This window comes from Theropithecus gelada, chromosome 5 (genome assembly GCF_003255815.1).
Source record: "Theropithecus gelada isolate Dixy chromosome 5, Tgel_1.0, whole genome shotgun sequence".
Taxonomy (NCBI): Eukaryota; Metazoa; Chordata; class Mammalia; order Primates; family Cercopithecidae; genus Theropithecus; species Theropithecus gelada.
Window position 1 is genome coordinate 144,524,095 of NC_037672.1, and position 24,468 is coordinate 144,548,562.

At 38.9% G+C, this 24,468-nt stretch overlaps 1 protein-coding gene across 3 annotated transcripts in view; it reads left to right on the forward strand.

Annotated features, from left to right (window-relative positions):
- Nucleotides 1-20,930, forward strand: part of EDNRA (endothelin receptor type A) — a 62,890-nt gene extending 41,960 nt beyond the window's left edge. The window contains exons 4-8 of one of the 3 annotated variants that reach the window (XM_025386249.1): nucleotides 8,561-8,759; nucleotides 11,897-12,049; nucleotides 15,793-15,926; nucleotides 16,352-16,460; nucleotides 18,455-20,930. In XM_025386249.1, the coding sequence (XP_025242034.1) occupies nucleotides 8,561-8,759; nucleotides 11,897-12,049; nucleotides 15,793-15,926; nucleotides 16,352-16,460; nucleotides 18,455-18,595 (736 nt within the window). In that variant the 3' untranslated portion in view covers nucleotides 18,596-20,930. Of the gene's footprint in view, nucleotides 1-2,905; nucleotides 3,958-8,560; nucleotides 8,760-11,896; nucleotides 12,050-15,792; nucleotides 15,927-16,351; nucleotides 16,461-18,454 lie in introns of those variants that run through there. The other 2 variants (XM_025386250.1, XM_025386251.1) reach the window with 2 other exon arrangements.
- The last annotated feature ends 3,538 nt before the right edge of the window (nucleotides 20,931-24,468 follow it).

The window sequence follows — 24,468 nt, forward strand, 5'->3', positions numbered from 1 at the left end:
GAAAAGACCTGGAAATGGAAGGGAATTATCTACAGAATGTAAATTTTCCCAACAAGAGATGGCTATACAGGGTCATTTCAAAATAGGTCAAATAAATATATTTTGGAGTGAAATACTTCTATTTCTTTCAGGGCCTCCTCTCTGTCATGTGATGCTATACTAGAGTATGGTTGGGATTTGGTATCTCACTGCTACAGAGAGTCTGTTTTGTTGTCTTAAGATCTATTTTAACGTTAATGCTGGCCTGTTGTGCCTGAATTCCAAAGAGAGGAAAGTATGAAGAGGCAGGTCCGACATCCCCTTCCCATCATGGCCTGAACTCGTTTTTTAGGTTTCTTTGAAATCCCCTTGGCCAAGAGGAGGGGTCCATTCAGTTATTTGAGGGGCTTAGAATTTTATTTTTTGTTTATACCATAAAGCAGTAGAAGAAAACAGACTATCTTTTTGATCTCTGGAAAGGGAAGGAAGACCCTTCTGAACTTAAAAAGAATGGTAGAAATTCTGGATAAAATTATAAATATATTTTATGATACAGCACTTTAAAACCTTCAGATTAAACATTCATAAAACTTAAAAAACAAAAAAAAACAAGTAATAAGCTGGGGAAAATATTTGTCACTCCTCTCCCAGGCCCAGGGGGCAGAGCTGGTTCCTCCTCGCGTTTTTGTTCTGCCTCCTCTTTCTTCTTTGAGGGGATCTCGGAGCATCATGCCCAGCTTCAATCATGCCCAGTGTTGAGTCGGGGAGATGGGGGAAGGTTAGGTCATAGATTCCTATGTCTAGTGTTGGGTCACCTCGCCCATACCACCTCCTCTCTTCATCTCATGCATGAAGAACAAGAAATAAGATGTTCCATCACGATAAATAGTTGTATATCAAATGAAATGTGAGTCATTCTTAGTTAAAAAGAAAGGATGGACTGAAGGAGGAAAGAGAAGGAAAAGAAAGATAAGAAACAAGGAGAAAAGAAAGAAAGAAAACATAATGCCAAGAATCTATCTCATTAAGATTTGATCTGAGTTGTAGATCAAGGAGATGAACTATTTTAAAATTCCACCCTCACAAAAAAATCAGCCTTAATCCAAAAGGTTTTTCCTTGAAAATAAACTAATCATTCTTTGTTCCCTAGACACACACTTTACTATTTTACATTTCATTTGGTATTGACCGTAAGCTCCAGGACTTCTATGTAGGGAATCTATTTGACATTTCTATTTCAAAAGCTTTCACACGAGAGAATGAATCATTCACACTTAATTCCTGAAGATAAGATTCCATTTGCTTTAACTCTTCATTTGGTTGCATTATATTCTACTATTAAAAAAAAAAACTTTTTCAAATAAAACAGGGAATAAAAAGAGAGTTTGGAACCTGTTGCAGTTTGTGAATCCCTGCTTTCGTTTTATGAGCTGAATAAGTTATAGCCCAGGACAAAGAGTTCCCATGATTTTTTTACACAGTATTTCAAAAATATAATTATTATCTCACATTTCAGAGTTGTCTGAAAGAAAATGAGAGAACCCGTACATCCAAGTTCTATAGGATTTCTTTATTACTTCATTAATCAATGATTACAGAATGATGTAAGATCAAAGAAAAGATCTAGCTTTCTCACTATCAGCTTTTAATCTGAATAAGGGAAACAGGACTGAGAGAAAGCACAAGATTTCTGCCAGAATGGATAGGCTTTCGTTGCTAATTTCAACTATGGACTTGTCTCAGTTTAACCTTTTGAATAATTCTCCACGAATCTAGCTTCACATCCTTGGTCACTTGAGAAAAAGATAAATCAGGAACTGAAGAAATTCAAAAACAAATTTTGACCCCAATCCAGCTTTCTCAGTGAAATATCTTTTTAATTCTAAGGCAGTATACTTCTATAATGAATAAACTTTTCCCAACAAAAATGAATAACCAGCCATTACCAGCTATTAAAATAGGTATTTTTACATGCTAAAAGTGACACGTTTTATATATTACTTTGAGTTTGTTTGGAGGCAAAAAAAAAAAAAAAAGCAGCAGCAGGAGGGGGATAGGAGGGATCACTGTTGTTCTTTGCTAAGTCGTGTTAAAGTGGAAGATGATGATGATGGGAGTCAGACCAGTAAACAGGTCTGGGTACAGATCCAACTTGTTAAAAGTTGCCTGGGGAAGAAGGCTGTAAAAAGATAAAACTCTTTTAACAACTATTCCAGAGTGATGTGTTATTAGATACTTGGAAAAGTTGCAAAGATCCATTAATAAGGCAGCTTTGTTTTACATGGCTGAAAACCTGATGTCAGTTCTTGAACCTATCATTTCAAATAATTGCTCAGTGGTCTCTGTGATATTCTCAAAGACATATCCTAACTCAAGAAACATGAAGGTGGTTTTCAGAAAAACTTCTTTGTTAGAGTTGGACTTGGTTTCTCCTTATTTTCTTGGTGTTATGGTTTTCTATTGCATCATGACAATAGTGAAGACACAGAGGAAGGGTCTGAGCCAGAAGACATGAGTGAGGAACTGGACAAAGTCCAAGGCTGGCTAAGGCAATAGGATCTTATTTGGGGGTCTGTTCACTATTGCACTGAGTTATTTGTTCTTTTTTCTTATTCTATTGTCAAGGTAAAGCAATTGGTTAATTTTGCTACCCCATTTCTCTTGGATAACTACCCCAAAACTTAGCAATTCAGAACGCAACCATTTTATCATATCTCGCCATGTTGAAGGTCAGGAATTTGGGCAATTCTTCTGCTCCTTGTCACTTCAGCTGGGGTTGGTGGACTTCAACTGACTCTGAGCTTGTTTCAGAGGTCCAACACACACATGCCTGGCACCTTAGCAAGGACAGCTGGAAGTCTGAGCTCAGCAGAGCCCATCTCCCCCTCTATGTAGTCTCAGGGTCCTCGCAACGTTTTTGCTCCAGCAGGCTCAAGGCTCCTGTCAGAAGCCAGACCTGGAACTGCAAAACATCATTCTAGCCACACTCAATTGATCAAAGTAGTCACAGGTCAGCTCAATTTAAGAACTCAGCTGAAGAAGTGGTAAAGCATTTGCGGCTCTCTTTTAATTCACCATACCTGATTCTCTTCTAAATTGGAATTGGCCAAGCAGTTGCAGTGGCTCAGCCTTAGAAGGCCAAAGCAGGAGGATGGCTTGAAGTCAGGAATTCGAGACTAGCCTGGACAACATAGCGAGATCCTTGTCTCTACAAAAAACATTTTTAAAAATTAGCCTGGCATGGTGGTGGGCACCCATACTCCTAGCTACTGGGGAGCCTGAGGTAGGAGGATCCCTTAAGGGAGCACAGGTGTTTGAGGCCGCAGCTATGACTGTGCGCTGCACTTCAGCCTGGATGACAGAGTAAGACCCTGTCTCTAAAGAAGAATTCTTCCTGCTAGTATTTAGCTTCCAAACCTCCCTATGGTGTGAGAGATATAAATCATTAACAACCATTACAAATGATCAAGTTTGCTGTTAATTAAAGATGTGCAGAGGTCAAGATAGGGGTGGCACTGTACCTTATGGAAGCGGCAAATAAGAGTAAATAATAAATGCTAACACAGGCAAGCATTCATTGACAGGCACTTGGTAGAAACTTCTTTTTTAAGGCACTTCAGCCACCTATTTATTCCCTGATCCAGTAATCCTACTCAAGATAATTAATCCAGAAAAATCATTCAGAAAGAGAAAAAATTACATGTACAAACAAGCTTATAGGTGTCTTATTGACAGCTGTGAAACACTAGAAATGATGTGAACATAGAAAAAAGATTCAAGTAAATTATATCAAAATCTTGTTATACTGTGCAGCCATTAAATTGATAAGTGCCACGCCCATGTAGAAACATATGAGAGTATTTTTAATGTAAATAAAGCTAAAATTTAAAAATTGTGAGTCATATGATTATAGTCTATTCAAACTATGCCTATGAGAATAAAAACAAGAAAAGAGTAAAAAAAAAAGATTTTGTTGAAGTGATCTAAGTTTTATTTTATAATGTTTTAAAGTTCTTTCAAGAATAAACATTTTTAAACTTAATGACTGTCCCAGACCACACCTTCAAGATTCAATAAACATGCATTAAATGCCTCTGGCCTTGATAACATGTAAAAATCTATTTATAGATACAGGCACTAACAAACATCTTTACATGAATAAAATATATATGTTATACTTTTATTTTGGCCTATCACATGACAGGGTACAAGGTGACATAATGGGAAAAGGCTCTACCAGGAGTTGGCAGCGCTGAGCCGTGGTCCAGACACCCCAGGTTCACTGGAGACCAGGCAGAGGATGTGGCAAGATGCCAGTTCTCAGGTTCCCAACTGGAACATATGGGGCAGAAAGATCAGCCCATAAATCCCTCCTTTAAATTATTGAATCTAGACCTCTAAAAGTATTTGCTTTTAATCTGTGGCCTAATTCATGGCTAGCTTGAAAAATAGGAAAATGATCAGAATATCGTGTGTTATTAGCTCTAGCCAATTAAGGTAAGGTAAGTTTACACAGTACATCTGTGTAAACACAACTCTTAGAATTATGCTGACTGATTCGTCACCAGAATTCCCTAGAGATTAAGAATTCCCTAGCCAATTAAGGTAAGGTATATGCATGGTAACATACATGAAAACGCCAACAAAAAGACACTTCATTCAACAGGTATTTATTCGGCATTTGTGGTTCTAGGTATTGTGACCAACATACAAAATGTCAGCCCTTATGAAGCTTACATGCTTTTTTTCACTTTTTTTCTTTTCTTTCTTTCTTCCCCCCCCCCCCACCCACCCCAGACAGGATCTTACTCTGTCGCCCAGGCTGGAGTGCAGTACCATGATCACGGATCACTGCAGACTCAACCTCCCTGGGCTCAGCAGATCCTCCCACCCCAGCCTCCCAAGTAGCTGGGACTATAGGCACGCACCACCATGCCTGGCTAATTTTTGTATTTTTGTAGAGATGGAATTTCACCATGTTGCCCAGGGTGTCAAGCGATCACCCGCTTCGGCCTCCCAAAGTGCTGGGATTGCAGGCATGAGGCATCGCACCCAGCTGGGAACTTATATTCTAAAGGAGAGGGGAGAGCATAGATGATAAACAAAATAAATAAATAGAGCATAGTAGTGCTCTGGGGGAAAATGAATCAGGGTGAGAGAAACAATTCTGGAGGGGGGGTTGGCAAACTTTAGGGTTTCTGGGGAAGGCTTCCGTGAAAAACTCCAAGTGAGTAAAAACCTGAAGGAAGTGAGGAAGCAGCTGTGAGGACACCTGTGGGCATTCTCACAGGGGTGGGAAGCCACGGGGGGTTTGGAGCAGAGGGTGCTATTGTCTGACGTAACAGCCTCACTCCAGTTGCTATGTTCAGAGTAGGCTGTAGCAAAGCAAGGTGGACATAGGGAGATCAGTTAGGAAGCTATGGCCATCATCAAGGCACTGCGGTAACAGGTACGATGGTGAAAAGTGGTTGCCTTTGGATATATCTTGAAGGAAGTTGTTGCAAGATTTGCTGAAGGATTGGATGTGTGGTGGAAGAGGAGTAAAATCTAACCCAGTGTTTGGGGCCAGAGATGGGAAAAACTGCAGAAAGGTTTAGTGGCAAGGAAAACAAGGGCTGATTTGGGAGTGTTAGATGCTTATTAGGTGTCCTAGTGGAGCTCGCAAGTAAGCAGTTGGAGATACAAGTCTAAGGTTAAAGGTGAGGCACCAGGCTAGAGGTACAAATTTAGGAATTACCAGTAGATGGATAGTTAAAATGATACTAAAGCCATGAGACTAGATGAGATCACCAAAGGAGAGCACATAGATAGAAAAAACGTCTGAGCACTAAGCCCTCAGACAAAACCAGTGCTAAGAATTTGTGGAGAAAGCAGGGTCCAACCAGGTAAGTGAGAAGGAATGGCCAGTAAGTCAGAAAGAAAACTGGGAGACTGTGGTGAAAACCAAGTGAAGAAAGCATTTCAGAGAGGAGGGATTCTTTCTGGAACAGCAGTTGTCAGTGGTGGAATCTACACTTGCAGATTTTCCATGACAACTGAAGATGTCATAGATATACAGAGAGAGATGTATATACATACTGACTAGATGGAAGGCTGTTTATAATCGCACCTCATAAGAAAAGCATATTTGTGTGTCAGTGTGTTGTGCCATTATATTCCAAATAGAAATCAGTTTTGAAACATCCAGTGTTTCATGGTTTCCATACCTTTCCCCACCTTCATGATCACAAATGATTGTTTCTAATTGCTCTTATGGTCGTTTTCCCCTTATCTCATGGAGATGTTATCAAGATCTGTGTGATTATAAATGGAAAATATTCTAATTCTCAGTGAGTGGGTTAATGAAGGAGCAGACTGATCGTGAATTATTTGCTAAACTAGACTCTAAAAATGACTTCTACTTATTTGTGAATGTTGAATTTACATTGGATTATGGATGTGTAATATTCTGGGAACTCATGGCACTTTGTAAAAATGAAGCCGGTCTGTGAATATGTTCACCATAAGAACATGTTGACCACATTTTATTCCTTAAGCCACTTTTTACCCCAAATCCTGGCAGGGAAATCAGGCTTTCGTACTCTCTATTGAAATAGGGTGTTTTATTTAAATCACCTTCCCTGGTAAACAACCTGAGAGAAGGGAAGAAAAAATAGATGTAACTCCGTTGACAGCCTTGGGATATAGACATCCCGTCTCCATTCCTCTTAGCTTTTACTGGGTATCAGGCTGCCAGTTTAATAAGGGAACAAAGAAAAATAAACAACGATTTTTATCCCACTGGACAATTTATGGAAATAACCATAAATTTTAAAATTCAATCTTGGTTAGATCATAAAAGGATTTTCTTGGTCTGTTTGCATAGCTGTATTTTATCCCATTTTGAAATAATCTGGACTTTTTTGAGGTTTTTATTGTACACAAATCTTATTTACCCTAAAAATCTTTTATAAAACATTTCTCCAGCAAATTGTGCTATACAGTATGCCATGTGGCATCATCATAAAATACACAAATCTGTACATGCTCATCTCTAGGGAATTCTGGTAAAGAATCAAGTCAGCATAATTCTAAGAGTTGTGTTTTCACGCATGTACTGTGTAACTGTACTGAGACAGTACACTAAATGTAACTGATGGGGCTCGTCTTGGTGGATATGGGTAGCTTGTATATTGCCTTGGCTTTATTGATTAATCTTCTACATTACTTTGTATGTGCTGCAAACCCATGAGCACCTGTCTCCAATGCATTTGGTCTGTTTCATAGCCTTCTTCTGGCACTATCTAATGAAAACTATAAAAAGAAAATGTTTCTTTTCCACTACGGCAGCAACAAAAATTTCAGGAATGAGGCCACAAAAATACCATACCATGTCACAGGCCTCTTCTTAATAGTAAGTCTAAAAGCAGTTAGCATCAGACCATCACATCAGGTCAAAGAGCATAGAATTTCTAAACCAAACCTTCCTTAGACATAACATTTAAATGTGATTATTATCATTAAAATAGTGAAGTAAAAAATAAAGTGAGCATAATTTCTTATTACCAGATAGTTTTTTGACTGACATAATTGTTCAGTCACATTTATGTTATATACTCTGTATGAACCATTCTTTTCCGTTAGATTGTAAACCCTAAAGGTTAGGAACCAAAGTATTTTTAAATAAGTTTTATCTACTCTAGCACAGGGCCATAATGGGAGTGATATAGTCCCTCTTTAACATTTACCACAAATAGGTATTTACTAAAACTACCACCTGGTACAAGCCCACTGTGCTCACATTTTGGGGGTGAAAGAAGGGAGGAAACAATGGAATATCTGTGGTTATTATTCACTCAAGGACATCTAGGCCCACTTCATAAATAATGCTTTAAGGTTTCTTTTTTTATTTTATAAAGAGGAATAAGATATGACTATAACAAGTATGAGCAGCTTTCATGATCCCTCCCATCCATCCAATTTCTCCCCCAGCTTAAAAGACATAGGCACAACTGTCTGTTACTGCCACATTCTAAACTCTCTTAAGATTTCACTAGACCAAATGAAGACCTCAGACTCAGGCCTGCCAGGCAATTGATTTCCAAATGGGTGGAACTCTTAAAAGCCCCATTTGTGGCCGGGTGTGGTGGCTCATGCCTGTAAACCCAACACTTTGGGAGGCTGAGGCGGGCAGATCACAAGGTTAGGAGATCGAGACCATCCTGGCTGACACGGTGAAACCCCGTCTCGACTAAAAATACAAAAAAAAAAATTAGCCGGGTGTGGTGGCGGGTGCCTGTAGTCCCAGCTACTCGGGAGGCCAAGGGGGCAGAATGGCGTGAACCTGGGAGGCGGAGCTTGCAGTGAGCTGAGATCCCACCACTGAACTCCAGCCTGGCAGCCTGGGCGACAGAGCGAGACTCCGTCTCAAAAAAAAAAAAAAAAGCCCCACTTGGTTTTCATATCAAGACTCAGAAAATTCCCAAAAAGCCAATTACTGGTATTGGCAATGGGGAGGAGCTTCCCAGCACTTACAATTTTTGTTTAATTGAAATACATTTAAAAGCTCCTAACAACTTGGTTCCATTACCGTTTCTTTCAGGTACAGAGCAGTTGCCTCCTGGAGTCGTGTTCAGGGAATTGGGATTCCTTTGGTAACTGCCATTGAAATTGTCTCCATCTGGATCCTGTCCTTCATCCTGGCCATTCCTGAAGCGATTGGCTTCGTCATGGTACCCTTTGAATATAGGGGTGAACAGCATAAAACCTGTATGCTCAATGCTACGTCAAAATTCATGGAGGTACTAAACGTTTAAAATGAATTAACTGGGGAAGGGAGGAGGTCCTGCGTTAGACTTCACCATCTTGAGACTTGATGACATCACCACAATGCCAAGTGTGGTTTATTCTGTCAAATATTCCTCAGTTGCCTGAAAAGTAGTTAAACCTGTGTCTAGATTCTTGAATAGAACAGTTATTTTGGCTTTCACTCTTGTATTATACCACAATGGTAGACACATCTGTTATTCTGCACCAAACCACTAAGAATACCAAAGCAAATTTACTAAGAAAGAGGGACTAGGGGTGTGTGTGTGTGTGTGTGTGTGTGTGTACATATGATATTTGTTTTTGTAATAATGAATACAACACAACAATTTCCATCTGGAAGACATACTGATGTTTATCTTATGTCATTTAGGGAGAAGCATATTTCTCACATTCTTTAAAGATGAATTTACTAATTCAAAGTAGAGAGTAGTACTTACATGTACTTAGAATGGTTTCTATGTCTAATATACAAATAATACAAAATTGTAGAACTTTTAAAAGAATTTTTTGGTTTAACAAATTCAGTTTTTTTTTTTTAATACACCTGACCATATTAATGTTTTTCTGAAAAGCTTAATCACATGACTGTTTTGGGAAACCTATTTAAAATGCATCTTTTCTTTGCAAAACTAGTTACATGTGGACTGAGGAGGAAAACCAAAGGGATAACTATTTCTCTTAAATCAGTGTAATTTAGTGCTTTGATGTAAGTTTCATGTAGCTCACATTCCACATGTAATTATTTACAGACATCTCAAAGTATGCTTTCCCAACTTGGAAATTTCACAGAATTCGTGGTTTTACAGTTGACCAGTTATCCTGCTTGGAAATTCTTGTTTTAAAATTAAAAGTGCTCATGAAAACTGCCAAACCAACAACTTAAAATTGAAGTTTCTTATTGGGTCCGTCTTCAAAGTGAAAAACAAAGCAGACAGCAGGAGATTGTCAGAATTTGGGCAGTGTGAATAAGCAATCTAGATATTCCAGACGCAAACATTAGAGAAAAGAGGTTCACTATAAGAAGAAGCTTACTAATCCTTAGAGCCGGACAAAATGAAATGGGCTGTTTCTTAAAGACGGAGTCTCCTTTCTAGACATGTTCAAGTAAAGGGTAGCCACTCTTCAGGCATGGGTGGGCTAGACGGTTGTAGTAAAGGGTATGAGTTGAACAGATAGTTTTTTAGAGTTCATTCCAAGTCTGAAGTCCTGTTCTTTTTTTCTAAATTTATTTCCCCTCTTTTTTCTGTTCTTGCTCTTCAACTTTACCCTAGACTGATGAGAGGCCCCTCTCTACCCATGTGGATGACATCAGTTCCAAAGAGATGTATTACCCGCTTCTCTGTGGGCCTTTGCCATGGAGGGGGCAGGGGACTCCATTCAGCACTCTCAAGGGTCAGCCTCCAGACCCTTTGCAACTGCTTCTGGGTCATTCATACCCAGTCAGCAAGTGCACCAGGAAAAAGAGGATACCAAAGAAGGGAGAACAGGTGCTCAAAGGAGTGTTCGTGTTGCACTTCAAAAAGAAAGAGAGAGAGTGCTTCTGACTTTTTATAAGTTCAGGACTGAAATCTTTCTACAGTGTGTTGGGAACAGGGAAATGTTTGTGTAAGCAGTTTAGAATAAACCAACTCCTTTGGGAGTTTGCATTTAACCTGAGGATAGAATTCAGGGATCTGTGAACTTGGTTGGAAAAGAAACAACATGTTTATTTTCACTAACTTCTAACTGAATTTATCATTTCCTTCCATTATGAATGTACCCAACAAATCACCATAGTGTTTAACAGTATCATGACTTTTTCAGTAATAAAAATAGCAGATATTTTCATACCATGTAACACTTGTGTAATCTCAAAATATTATTTATGCTCATCAGAACTTCAATACTTCAATAGTTCGGTAGTTATTAGAACCATCATTAGGTTTGTTATTTGTGAATAAACACAATATTACTATATCAAAATTTAATTTCTAATATTTTGATAGCTGTGCGTTAATGTAATTGGTTTCCATTGCAATCTTATGTATTTTATTTTATGCATGTAAAATTATTGTTCTCAGAAGGCATTATAGTCTTTACCAGACTTCCAAAAGGGTCTGTGGCATAAAAATAGTCAAGAACTCCTCCCCCAAATTTTTTGTCTTTGGGAACCATTTTTAGATTATTTTAATAGACATGTTATAAGTGCAGCCCACTTAGCCTCTTTCTATATTCAGAAACTGTCGCATTTTTTACAGAGCAGCATGATTTTTTTTTTTTTACTGTGGGAACTGCATTGTCCTTAGTAAATTAACAATCTGAAGAAGCATTATAAGGAAAGAAAAAGCATTTCTTCCCAAGTTGGTGATTAATTTCATGGGAAGAAGAATTTAGATATCATTTTTCATTTTCCATTTTTATAGGGTATTGTTTTCTTCTTTAAGCAGACATAAAACTGAATAACCTTAGTATTTATAAATCCCACCCAGTTAGATAATACCAGATATGCCCCAGTTGAGATATGCTGCTTCAATCATTTCCAGGTGGTAAGTATTAAAGGAGGGAGAAGAGTATAGTTATTGATGTTCAAAGTGGCTGGCTTTGAGGTCACATAGCAGGCATACCAGGCAGAGGGTTAACCCCTATTAACCAAAACTACACAGACAAGCCATTCATAACCTTCACTGTTTCAGGTTAAATACACTTTCACCACAATAGTCAAAAGTAAAGCAGGAGCTAACAAAATGTTGAGGTTCATCAAGAAATAAAGATAAATATATATATTATGTTGTCTCAAAATCGTGTTTTATGAGCTTTAGAAGGACATTATTTTTATTGATTAGGGCTCTTCCATTGTGTAGTTGAAACCATCCATCTACGAAAATATCCTTGTCAAGATAATTTTTGTAAGTGCAGTTTCTTTATGTGTTGTTTAAAGCCAGGATAATTTCTGAAGTTTCCAATTTAATTGAGTTTTGAGGACCACTCCCAAACCCATTACTGCAACCAGAGAGCATGATTTTAAAGACATATCTGCAAGTTTAAAGACCTTAAAGCTACCAGAGGCACAGCACAGTTAATTTACATGACTCTGCTCCTCTTTTTCTCTTTTTTTTTTTTCACTTTGAAGTTCTACCAAGATGTAAAGGACTGGTGGCTCTTTGGGTTCTATTTCTGTATGCCCTTGGTGTGCACTGCGATCTTCTACACCCTCATGACTTGTGAGATGTTGAACAGAAGGAATGGCAGCTTGAGAATTGCCCTCAGTGAACATCTTAAGCAGGTAAATCCCACAACATCATGAAAATCTGGCCAGGACTGGTTAGTCCTTGACAACAGCAGGCCTGCAAATACCATCTTTAGTAGAATTAGCCTGATTTCCTAAAATAAAAATACTATCTTGTAACTGTTTTCTTTATGGTAATAGTGTTAGAAATTTCTTTTGTAAAATGGGAAGCCTGCTTGTGAAACAAGTGGTCCTGAAGGCTGGGCCCAGAGAGAGAAGAACTATCCCTCTATTTTGCCAAGAGTATACTGAGCATGTGTGTATGTGAGTTCATGCATTGAATTGGGCTTGGAACTGTACCAGGACACAAAGAAGCATATGACTTTCTCCCCATGCAGATTTACAGTCTCGTTGTAGAAATAAAATACACATGCAAAACAACTTGAAAATAGAATCACAGGTGTGGTAAAAGTAGCCTGTGCTATGGAAAGCCAGGAAGGGTATGAGACAGAGTCATGGGGAAGCTGTTCATGAACCAGACCTTGGAGGCTAAATGGGATTTGATGGGGAAGAAGTTGACAGAAAGCATTTCAGGTGGAAGAACAGGAGTCTAGTTAGAATGTGGAATAGGAACCATGCATTTGGGGAATGGGAAAAAGGAGATGAACCTCTCCAGAGCAATGTCTAATGTGAGACTTATGCTAGGAAATAGGATCATGTACATTAGAAGAGGTAAAATGTTGGAAGACCCAAAGTTCTAGAAGGAATTTGAACATATCAACAGGAGGCTAACGTTGGTCCCTCCTGGGTGAAATTGGAACAGATAAGATAAAGCTGTGGGCTTTCAAGGGCAAAACTAGACTCATACTTGGCTCTCTGACCTTGGGCAAATTGCTTAATCTCTCTGAACATCTAGTTTCTCATAATATGTATGTAATAATACATCATGGGGATTACCTGAGACATGTAAGGTACCTAACAGTACCCAGCTCCTACTAGGTATTAAACATATGTTAATTTACATTAATTCTAAGAGTAAACCTAGGACTTCAGGTAAGTTCTCTGTTGCAACAGAAAAGTATATAATGATGGTCAACTACACCAAAAGTTAATGTAAGTTGTTGATGGAGTCTGTAAATCTGTCCTATATAATTACCATGTGCAAGCATCGTTCCTCATCAGCAACTCTTTTGAACTACTATACTGATTTTTCTGAGCTTCAGCTTTTCATCTGTAAATTGAGCATAATATTTGAATCAATAGTATTATGAGAATCAAAAGGATGAATGTGTGTGCATGTACTTTATAAAATCTAACATGCCATACAAATGGTAGCTATTATCTTTCATTGACATTTAGCAGGAAGATTACATTGAGAAACCTTAGTATGACTTTGCTCAGGCATGAAAGTTTCAAATACTCCAGTTGCTTAATATGTTTACAATTATTTCCTCTCATCCTTGGAATGGAGGTAGTTAGAATGGGTTTGTGAAAAACAGTGTTTTAAAATACAGATTTTTACATTCGTGCCATGATTGAGACTGTTTAAGCTATGAGTGGTATTTGCTGTGGAAATAATTAAGTAAGGTTTAGGAACAGTTGTCATATGCTGTTTCATGTTTACATAGCATTTTTTAAGTTTTTAAAGTGCATGTCCATTTCCATGTCTTTTTCTTATTTGATTCCTCCAAGCGCCCTGTGAGACTGATAGGATATATATTCTTTATTATACAGGTGATTAAGAGGTTTGCTCAACTGAATGGAGATTAGAACCCAAGATTTTGCCCTCATGCAGTTAAAGTTCCTTTTGGTGCCCCTCAAAGCTGTAGCAAATCCTAAGAACAGAAGAGCAAGGGTAACTGGAGGTCCTGCAGATGGGACTGTGGGAGAACCAGCATAGAGCACAAAGCCTTGCCATCTTGACTAATACTCTGGGGGGCTCATAGTTTTGCTTCTTACTTGGTTGTCTCTAATTTCTCCTCATTGTAATGATGACAGTTTAATCAATCAGGGGTTGTGTTTAGATGCTGAGAACACAAAACCCAAAATAACAGTTGACCAAGAAGGAGTTTATCTTTCTCCCATAGCAAAAAGTTCAGACATCAAGATTTAGTGGTCAAGCCAACTTAGAGGCCAGGTATCTACTGTTTTGCTGATCTTTCCTTCAGTCTGAGAAGACAGTAGCAGCAGCTCTACTTTTATATCTGATTTCCAAGCAGCAAGAGGGGAAGAACAGAAAACAACACATCGTGGGTGTGCATCAAAGGAGTGTCCCTATATTTCTCGGTAGCTTTTCCAGAAACCCATGCACTGGTTTCTATTTCATCTAATGGGTCAAAACTGTGCCAAGTGGGCATGTAGATAATTAGGCCAGGTTCCCCAGCTGCCTTAACAAATCAAGACCTGAGTGATGGTAAGGAAGACAGGAGACTGGATATTGGTTAAGCAAATATCAGACTATCATGGCAGTGTACTAATACTACTACCTTTTAAAAGCGTTATCCTCTTTGAATATGCACTCAAGAAAGGTAACCTCTCCCCTAATACACTGCTTTTCTATTTTTCTGGGCACACTGTCTTTCTGGACACACAAAATGACCCTTTAAAAAGAGCCCCCATTCCGGAAGATTTGAATATTTTATTTCTTCCCTCAATCATTACTCCGAAGCCATATCCCAGCTAGCCCAATGACTATGAGAGGTTAAAGAACTCCCAATTCTTTGAGCTAGATTAGCGAGTTATCAAAACTGCCCCAGAATATTTTTGAATGGCTCAGCCAATCATGTGAGTCTATTATAGGCTTCCCAGACTTAATGTTATATGTTTCAGGTTGAGCCAGCATTACCCTTCCAGGCGCTGTTTTTAATCAGTTTTATTTGGACATTAGCTGATCCCAGTTACAGACAAATTGCATTTTGTGTTCCTAGTCAGGAACACAAATGCATGAAATATAATACTCAAATAATGCAGGCCAATGAATAGTTGCAGATAATTCCTAATTTATAGTTTTTCTGATCCTGAGCAGACTCAAAGGCATGCAAACCTTCCATGAAGTCAGTCCAAGGTCAGCATGTTCCAGATTTTCTAGTCCTCACTGCTGATAATCCTTTACCCTCATCCTTCTGCTTGCAAACAATATATAATATTTTTATATGTCATTAAGAAACTGCATGTCATTAGGAAAAGAATTTAAAGAGCAAAAAGTCCCAATAGTAACTGTGTTCAGGATCAGGAAAAGGAAAAAACATAGTGCTATGACTTTTCCTTTTCTGCTCCCCACTCCTATTTTGTTTTCCCAAGGTCTTTGTTGATTTGTCCATGCATGATCATGTGATGTTCAGTCTCCTTGCCTGCCGTGCCATCATTAATGCTAATTAGTTACCTGTTATTAAGAGCCATTAGCTAACCCTTTCCCCCATGCAGTCACACCCCACCCCCTTACACACACACACAGGCAGACTCAGCCACCTACACACACACAGCTGCAGACTCAGCTGGCTCCCCTCCAGCCGGTTTCCACCTCTCTCCTGGCATATAAACTCTGTCCTGGCCCTAATAACCAACCTGAGGTCCCCATCCTTCCTGGAAGCTGCCCAGAAGCATCATTAGCAATTCCTTGGTTAGAACACTGACCTTAGAATCTTGAAGAGGTAGAGGCACTGTAAGCCAGGCTGTTCTCCTGGCTCTTCTTTGAATTATTCTTTCCCTGTTGTCTGCTACTTCCTGGTACTGTAGTTCTTGCATCTAGTATAAAAACACTAAATTTGTTGTCCTTTTTTTTTTTTCTCACTTTCCTTTAGCGTCGAGAAGTGGCAAAAACAGTTTTCTGCTTGGTCGTAATTTTTGCTCTGTGTTGGTTCCCTCTTCATTTAAGCCGTATATTGAAGAAAACCGTGTATAATGAGATGGACAAGAACCGATGTGAATTACTTAGGTACGAGCCTATGTACTCGCTAGAAAATTGGAGTTTCTCAAATTTTCATTTATAATACTTTTACAAAACCAGCTACTCTACATGCCCATTAGCCCTGAAAATTAAAAGTGCAAAGCTGATTTTTTTTCTTTAGCTGACATAGCCTATAACTGATCCCAAAATTTGTGCAAGCCACATCTGTTATCTTGCCACTCCCCTCCTGAGGCTGTGCATAAGGGTTTGAGCTAACCAAGTAGTGATGTATCTGTAACTGTCCTGCAAAACTGAAACTGCCATTTAAACAGGCACTTTTTACAAAATTCTAACTGCCACCCACAAGAAATGGCTTCTGGGCAAGAAAAATGCTTATTCTAGGAATAAATGCTAGTTAGCAGATTTTAAAACAATATTTTCTAATTATTCTGCACCATTTTCTTTTGCTGTAGTTTCTTGCTGCTCATGGATTACATCGGTATTAACTTGGCAACCATGAATTCATGTATAAACCCCATAGCTCTGTATTTTGTGAGCAAGAAATTTAAAAATTGTTTCCAGGTAAGATGATTTTTCAAGTATTTTTTGAAGACAACAAAATGAGTATATTAAACAGTCAACAGACACAGCCAATTCCAACTGTAATAGTACTTTGATCAGCTGTACTCCTTTTTAGCAGTGAAGTGAAAATCATGTTTTATTACCCAGAAAGAGAGTCAGATTGTCGGCATAACAGAAAAGCAGTTCCTATTTAGACAACCACAGACAAAGAGGTTAAAATCAAAAGGACTAAATCACATGCCAATTTAGAACCCTCCTTTTAGAGAGTAACGTTTCAATGTATGCTCCCGGCCACACAGAGTACATAAGACCTATTCGTACCTTATATTGTCTTTAGACTTGAACCAAAGTCTCGACAAAATATAAACTCTATTGTTAAGAAAGCTCTCACTGATTAGACTATCCTGGCCAACATGGTGAAACCCTGCCTCTACTAAAAATACAAAAATTAGACGGGCGTGGTGGCAGGCACCTGTAGTCCCAGCTACTCGGGGGGCTGAGGCAGGAGAATGGCGTGAACCCGGGAGGCAGAGCTTGCAGTGAACCGAGATCATGCCATTGCACTCCAGCCTGGGCGACAGAGCAAGACTCCGTCTCAGAAAAAAAAAAAGAAGAAAGCTCTCACTAAATGCTATTTAATTGTGTACTTAGTAATAGACTCTTCAAGGAAAGTAAATGCTTATTGCTGTGGGAATCTGAACAAATATAATTTTATTCAAAATCAATTTCCTTCTGCTTTCAAACCTCCAGCCAGCTCAGCCACCCACATCCTTCAGAAGCTCCAAGCCTGTCTTATTGATGTGTCATTTTCTGGTTCCTGAAATGATTTGAGTATAGGCTTAATCCTCACTGGATTTTGTTATCTTGGACCAGGCTGTTTAACTTTAGTTTACAGTACATATGAGGCAGAGTAGGGTAGAGGTCAAGAATGCAGGCTCTGGAAGCAAAGAGCCGCGATGGACATCACAGCCCTGCACTTGCTAACTGTCTACCCCAGGTCTGGTTAGTGCCTCTCCTGCTTTTTCAGTTTCCTCACCTATAAAATTGGATAATCACAGTATCTCTCTCATAAGAAGGGTAATATATGTAAAATGCTCGAAATAATAAGTGCTCAATATGAGTTGATTACTATTAGGGACAGAGTAGAGAGGAAAAACACAGTAACTGCCTGCATGGCACTCACAGTCTAAACAAAGCAGACATATATTAACCAAGGAATCACACAAACAGATGACACTCGGTATGGAAGTTTGGGGCCATATTTCTGAGGTCTTCTTGGAAATGTTTGCCCGTCACAAAACACTGTGCCCAAAATGGACTGACTAAACATGCAGGTTAAAACTAGTACATTATGTAAGCTGAAATTAATTATTACTTACTCATTAATTTACATATTCATTGGGGGAGGGAAAATCAAGGTAAAAATTATCAGAAATGAATCCCACTTTTTGATGAATCTTCCTAAAAAGGCAGCATACCCAAGAGAAAGAGCCCAAATCTAGAGAGTCCTGGGTTCTAATTCCACTTCTGCCTCTCATTATCCTCTCTGGACCTCACTGTCCTCATTCATAAAATGGGGGAACAGCATAAAATGGGGGAACATCCAAGGTTGTTGTGAGGATCTGATGAGGCACCTGGTGCAGAGAGCCACACAGGTGGTGCACACTGAAGAAATACTAGGACCCCCCGCCGGCCCAGCCCTACCCATGCCTGCCTCAAGCTGTGGAGAGCCCTCCCTCTCACCAGCACTGCCTTCCCTTTCTCTTGCACTTGGTAATAAAATGAGAAACAAGGGTTCTATTTCTCTGCACCGGAATGGATAGTATAACTCCTGCCTGGTGATAACAGGCTCTCCACTCCAGGTTACTGTCAAGGTTCACGTCCCTCGAATGTGAATGGACATTTGCCCCTCCTTAGCGTGGCCCGAGGCCGCTGTGTTTGGCTGGGAATGGGCTGGTAGGCTTGCCTTACTTCGAGTCTGTTGCTTCCCCCAGTCATGCCTCTGCTGCTGCTGTTACCAGTCCAAAAGTCTGATGACCTCGGTCCCCATGAACGGAACAAGCATCCAGTGGAAGAACCATGATCAAAACAACCACAACACAGACCGGAGCAGCCACAAGGACAGCATGAACTGACCACCCTGCGAAGCACTCCTGGGTACTCCCATAATCCTCTGGGAGAAAAAAATCACAAGGCAACTGTGACTCCGGAAATCTCTTCTCCGAACCTTCTTCCTTAACTCACTCCCACACCCAAGAAGAAATGCTTTCCAAAACCGCAAGGGTAGACCGGTTTAGCCACCCATGACATCTACCAATCGTACTTCTTTAATTAATCTGATTTACATATTCCGCGTGTTGTGTTCAGCACTAAAAAATGGTGGGAGCTGGGAGAGAATGAAGACTGTTCAATGAAACCAGAAGGATATTTACTACTTTTGCATGAAAATAGAGCTTTCAAGTACATGGCTAGCTTTTATGGCAGTTCTGGTGAATGTTCAGTGGGAACTGGTCACCATGAAACTTTAGAGATTATGACAAGATTTTCTACTTTTTTTAACTGATTTTTTGTCCTTCAGCCAAACACAATATGGGCTCAAGTTGCTTTTATTTGAAATGTCATTTGGTGCCAGTATTTTTTAACTGCATAATAGCCTAACATGACTATTTGAACTTATTTACACATAGTTTGCAAAAAATAAAAAGACGAAAATAGTATTCAGGTGAGCAATTAGGTTAGTATTTTCTATGTCACTGTTTATTTTTTTAAAACAGAAATTCTAAAGCTACAACAAATACTACAGACCCTTAAAGCACAGTCTGATGATACATTTGGCAGTTTAATAGATGTTACTCAAAGAATTTTTTTTAAACGTATTTTCTTTTTTAAATGGTGTTTGATTACAAGATATCTTGAGCATGTTTTGTATGTTAAATTCAAAAGTAATGCTTCAATCAGATAGTTCTTTTTCACAAGTTCAATCTGTTTTTCATGTAAATTTTGTATGAAACATCAGTGTCAAGTACCAAAATTTTAATGTGTGTGTCATTAACTCTACCTGAGACTTTCAGTGCACTGTATATAGAAGTCTAAAGCACACCTAGGAGGAAAAGATTGAATTTTTCAGATGATTTGGAAATTTTCATTCCGGTATTTGTAATAGTGACATATATATGTATATACATATCACCTCCTATTCTCTTAATTTTTCTTAAAATGTTAACTGGCAGTAAGCCTTTTTGGTCATTCCCTTTTCCATACAGGAAACATAATTTTGAAGTGGCCAGATGAGTTTATCATGCCAGTGAAAAATAATTACCCCCAACTGCCACCAGAACTTAACGATTCTTCACTTCTCGGGGTTTTCAGTATGAACCTAAATCCCTACCCCAATGTCTCCCTCCCACACTGCCACCATTTCAAAGGGCCCACAGTGACTTTTGCCGGGCATTTTCCCAGATGTTTACAGACTGTGAAGTACAGCAGAAAATCTTTTACTAGTGTGTGTGTATATATATAAACAATTGTAAATTTGTTTTAGCCCATTTTTCTAGACTGTCTCTGTGGAATGTATTGTGTGTGTGATATATGCATGTGTGTGATGGTATGTATGGATTTAATCTAATCTAATAATTGTGCCCCGCAGTTGTGCCAAAGTGCATAGTCTGAGTAAAATCTAGGTGACTGTTCATCATGACAACCTGCCTCAGTCCATTTTAACCTGTAACAATCTTCTGCATTCATAAATCTTGTAACCATGTTACCATTACAAATGGGATAGAAGAGGCAGTGGGAAAGCAGATGAGCTGTGGACTAGCAATATAGGGTTTTGTTTGGTTGGTTGGTTTGATAAAGCAGTATTTGGGGTCGTATTGTTTCCTGTGCTGGAGCAAAAGTCATTACACTTTGAAGTATTATATTGTTCTTATCCTCAATTCAATGTGGTGATAAAATTGCCAGGTTGTCTGATGTTTCTTTCAGACTTCACCAGACAGATTGCTAACAATAGATTAGGTAAGATAATTTGTTGGGCCATATTTTAGGACAGGCATAGATAAAATAACATCAGGTTCCAGTTGCTTGAATTGCAAAGCTGAGAAGTACTGCCCCTTTGTGTGTTAGCAGTCAAATCTATTATTCCACTGGCACATCATATGCAGTGATATATGCCTATAATATAAGCCATAGGTTCACACCATTTTGTTTAGACAATTATCTTTCTTTCAAGATGCTTTGTTTCTTTCATATGAAAAAAAATGCATTTTATAAATTCAGAAAGTCATAGATTTCTGAAGGCTTCGATGTGCATTTTATTTATGGACTGGTAAGTAACTGTGGTTTACTAGTAGGAATATTTCCAATTTCTACCTTTACGACATCTTTTCAACAAGTAACTTTGTAGAAATGAGCCAGAAGCCAAGGCCCTGAGTTGGCAGTGGCCCATAAGTATAAAAGTTTACAGAAACCTTGCAAGTGTCTCTTCATTTTTACATAGTTTTCCATAGAAAATGTTTGTTACATAATGCCTGTTGCAAACCTCTCCTTAGTAATATCCTGGAAAGCAATTTACTATCAAACAGGTACTTCCTACCTCTATACTCAACGAACCTATTTTGTTGTACTGAGCATTTAACTCTGTCATTCATTCCTTCATTTACCTTTCCAGTAAGTTTAATTGGGCTTCCACTATGCACCAGGCATTCTTCCAGATATTGGGGACATAGTAAACAAAACAGGCAAAGTCCCTGATCCCAAGGAGCTTGCATTCTAGGCAATAAACAATTACAGTCAATAAGCAATATGTCAGGTAGATACCTGGAGGAAGAGATTCATATATATCCAACTGTTTATTTGACATCCACAGTTGGATGGCTAGTACACCATAATATATCCGAAATGAAGCTCCTGATATCTTCCAGCCTGCACTGCCTAATATTCCTTTGCTCAGTTATAGACAGTCACATTTTTTAGGAGTTGTTCAGGATAAAAACTTTGAAGTCATTGCTCATTCCTTTTCCTCATACCTTACAGCCAACATCTCCATAAGTCCTGAGAGCCCTGTCTTCAGAATATATCCAGAACCTGACCACTTCTCTGTCTCTGCCTCTACCTCCCTACTCTGAGCACCATCTTCTCTTGCCAAGATAACCACAATAGGCTCCTGACATGCCTACTCGTTTCCAGCCTTGTAAACAGCTGTATTCCAGTTGGAGCCAGTCTCTCCTCTCCCATAAGTGATTAGGTTAGGCTAGGCTGACCAGCATCCTCTGGGAGTTTCTCAGTAAGAACTAAGTCAGAAAGAGCTATTTTCCTACTAAAGCAGGGCTGGGAGGTTGTGAGCCTGGGCGTGGATGGACACTGTGGTTGAGCATTATTAAGAAAGTCAATCTAGAGTGTCATGAAGATGAAGAAGAGCATTAAAGTCCCCAGTTCTAGCTCTCCTTGATGCTTTCTCATGGCTTCAGTAAACAAACCAACACATTTACCTTTTCACCTACACTAGTTAAATCTGGTTTTCTTTTGCTTGTAATACACACATTGTAAGACCATCTCATGTAAGTTATCTTGAGTCATCTTTTGTTGTTGTTAACTTAATAGACTTTATGTTTTTTAGAGCTGTTCTAGGTTTACAGAAAAATGGATCCAAAATTACAGAAAATTCCTACATGCCCTCCTTTCTCCCCCTTCTCCACGCAGTTTCCCCCTATTTTTTACACCTTGTATTAATGTGGCATATTTGTCACAGTAAATGAACCAATGCAATATTATTAACTAAAGATTATAGTTTACATTAAGGTTCACTCTGTGCTCGACATTCTGTGGGTTTGAGCAAATGTATAATGTCACATATTCACCATTACAGTATCATTCAGAAGAGTCCCACTGCCCTAAAAATTCCTGTGCTGCATCATTTCATCCATCCCTCCATCCCCCTCTTGATTTATCTGTTCACTCAACACAGATACCATGAACAACCATCATATTACATTGTGCTAATAGCTGGGAACAGGAAATCAGATGAATAAATAAATACATGCAGTGACGAGCTTTATGGTGGCTCAACAGACGTCAGCATAGGGGCTGGTAAAGGCACAAAGGAAAGAGTACTCAAAATTCTTTTAACTTCAGTTGGTGAACACCAGCAGACAAGTATGAGGGCCTTTGCTTCCACGACTCTCATTTTACTTTGCATGAATATTATGTCACCTCTAGGAGAAAGGCACAAGAATAAGCAATATAGTATTGTCTCTACATTGTGAGTTTTTATAAAGTCAGTAAATACATATTATTTTCCATTCAAAAGTAATTTAAAATTATCGAAATAATGAAACACAATTCCTAGATATAATTAGGAAATACCTGAGACAAATGTCAGTCTTTGACTAGTCTATTACCTCTATTGTTGTTCTTATGAGTATTACTAGTCCATGAGATAACATGGAAAACCTTCTATGTGTAGAGTGAAGGAAACATACTGCCAGCCTTCCCAAACCACTCCAAGCTCATGATTCTGAGTCTTCTATTTCTTTATTTGTAAAATAATACAGTACAGCCCTGTATTTATTGATTTTACTCCATACTTCAAAGCAAAGTTAAATCAGAGAACAAGTTCACCACAGGCAGTTGAATGTTTCTGAAATTCCAATGAGGTCTTCACAATGAAAACTCAGTGGTTTTTTTTGTTTGTTTGTCTTTTAATAATCCTACATTTGAAAAAGTTTCTGCCATAGTTTTCTCTAAATAGTAACAAAGACAAACCAGTGTCTATATTTGGTCAGCACTGATATACTTCGACTTTTTTGTTTCTAAAACTGAAAGGGGACAGACTTGGGTTCCTAGAATCAAGAAAGAATCAATGATTGAAAATAACATTGTAACTGCAAAACTGGGCTTTCCCTATGAGGCATGCTAGAATAGTTCACTTTTGATTTGATGAAGCCAGAACTCATTATATCTCCTAGTTTCCGAAGCTTTTAGCATCAATATTATTCTAGATTCTATCAGCTATATTTCTTTGGGGGTGGTAATAAATTAGGAACAGCAATGCCAACCCTAGTTAGAATCAGAAGAGTCATGGAATCTTCCTAGAGGAATATAGAGAATTCCACAATTTTTTCTCTTTTAGTGCTAAACCGCAGGACCTTTATCTTCCATTTAGTTTATCTAAATGGAACTGGTCATCTTTTACTTGAATTTGATTCTATGAAGGTGGATGCAATTGTATACTTGATGTTGTGTGATAGATTTGTCCCAGGTGGGAGTAATGACCTTGCATAGTCTGCATACTACCACATTGTCAGCCAAATCACAGGCCCAAGGCACCTCCAGAGCACAGCTCTGACTCACTCCTTTTTTTTTTTTTTTTTTTTTTTTTGTGGGGTGGGTGGTTTGTTTTGTTCTGTTTTGAGACAGTATCTCACTCTATTGCACAGGTTGGAGTGGAGTGGTGCAACCTCAGCTCACTGCAGCCTCGACCTCCTGGGCTCAAGCAATCCTCCCATCTCAGCTGCCCCAGTGGCTGGCACTACAGACACATGTCACCATACCTCGCTATTTTTTGTATTTTTAGTAGAGATGGGGTTTCACCATGTTTCCCAGGGAGGTTCAAACTCCTGGGCTCAAGAAATCCACCTGCCTCAGCCTCCCAAAGGGCTGGGATTACAGGCGTGAGCCAACCCACTCAGCCTCTTACTCACTCCATTTGTGCATCCTTTTTTCAGAATAATGCCATTTCTCCATGAACTATAGCGCTCTATTTCTCTCAGAGTATGACTTTTAGGGTTAACTTCAGTTAAGTGCTTGTGCTTTTAAAATATCCTAAAATGAGAATATCTAAGTGTGAGCAGGTAAAGGGAATACATTTGTGCCTAATGAAAAATTAATGTCACAGGTCCAACTTTTTCTCTGTGTTATCAAACCTGATAGGGTTAGGCCTGGATTGCTGTCCCTCACTCTTAGTCACAGTTCCATTGGGACAAATGGAATTCTGCTGACCAACTTAGATCTA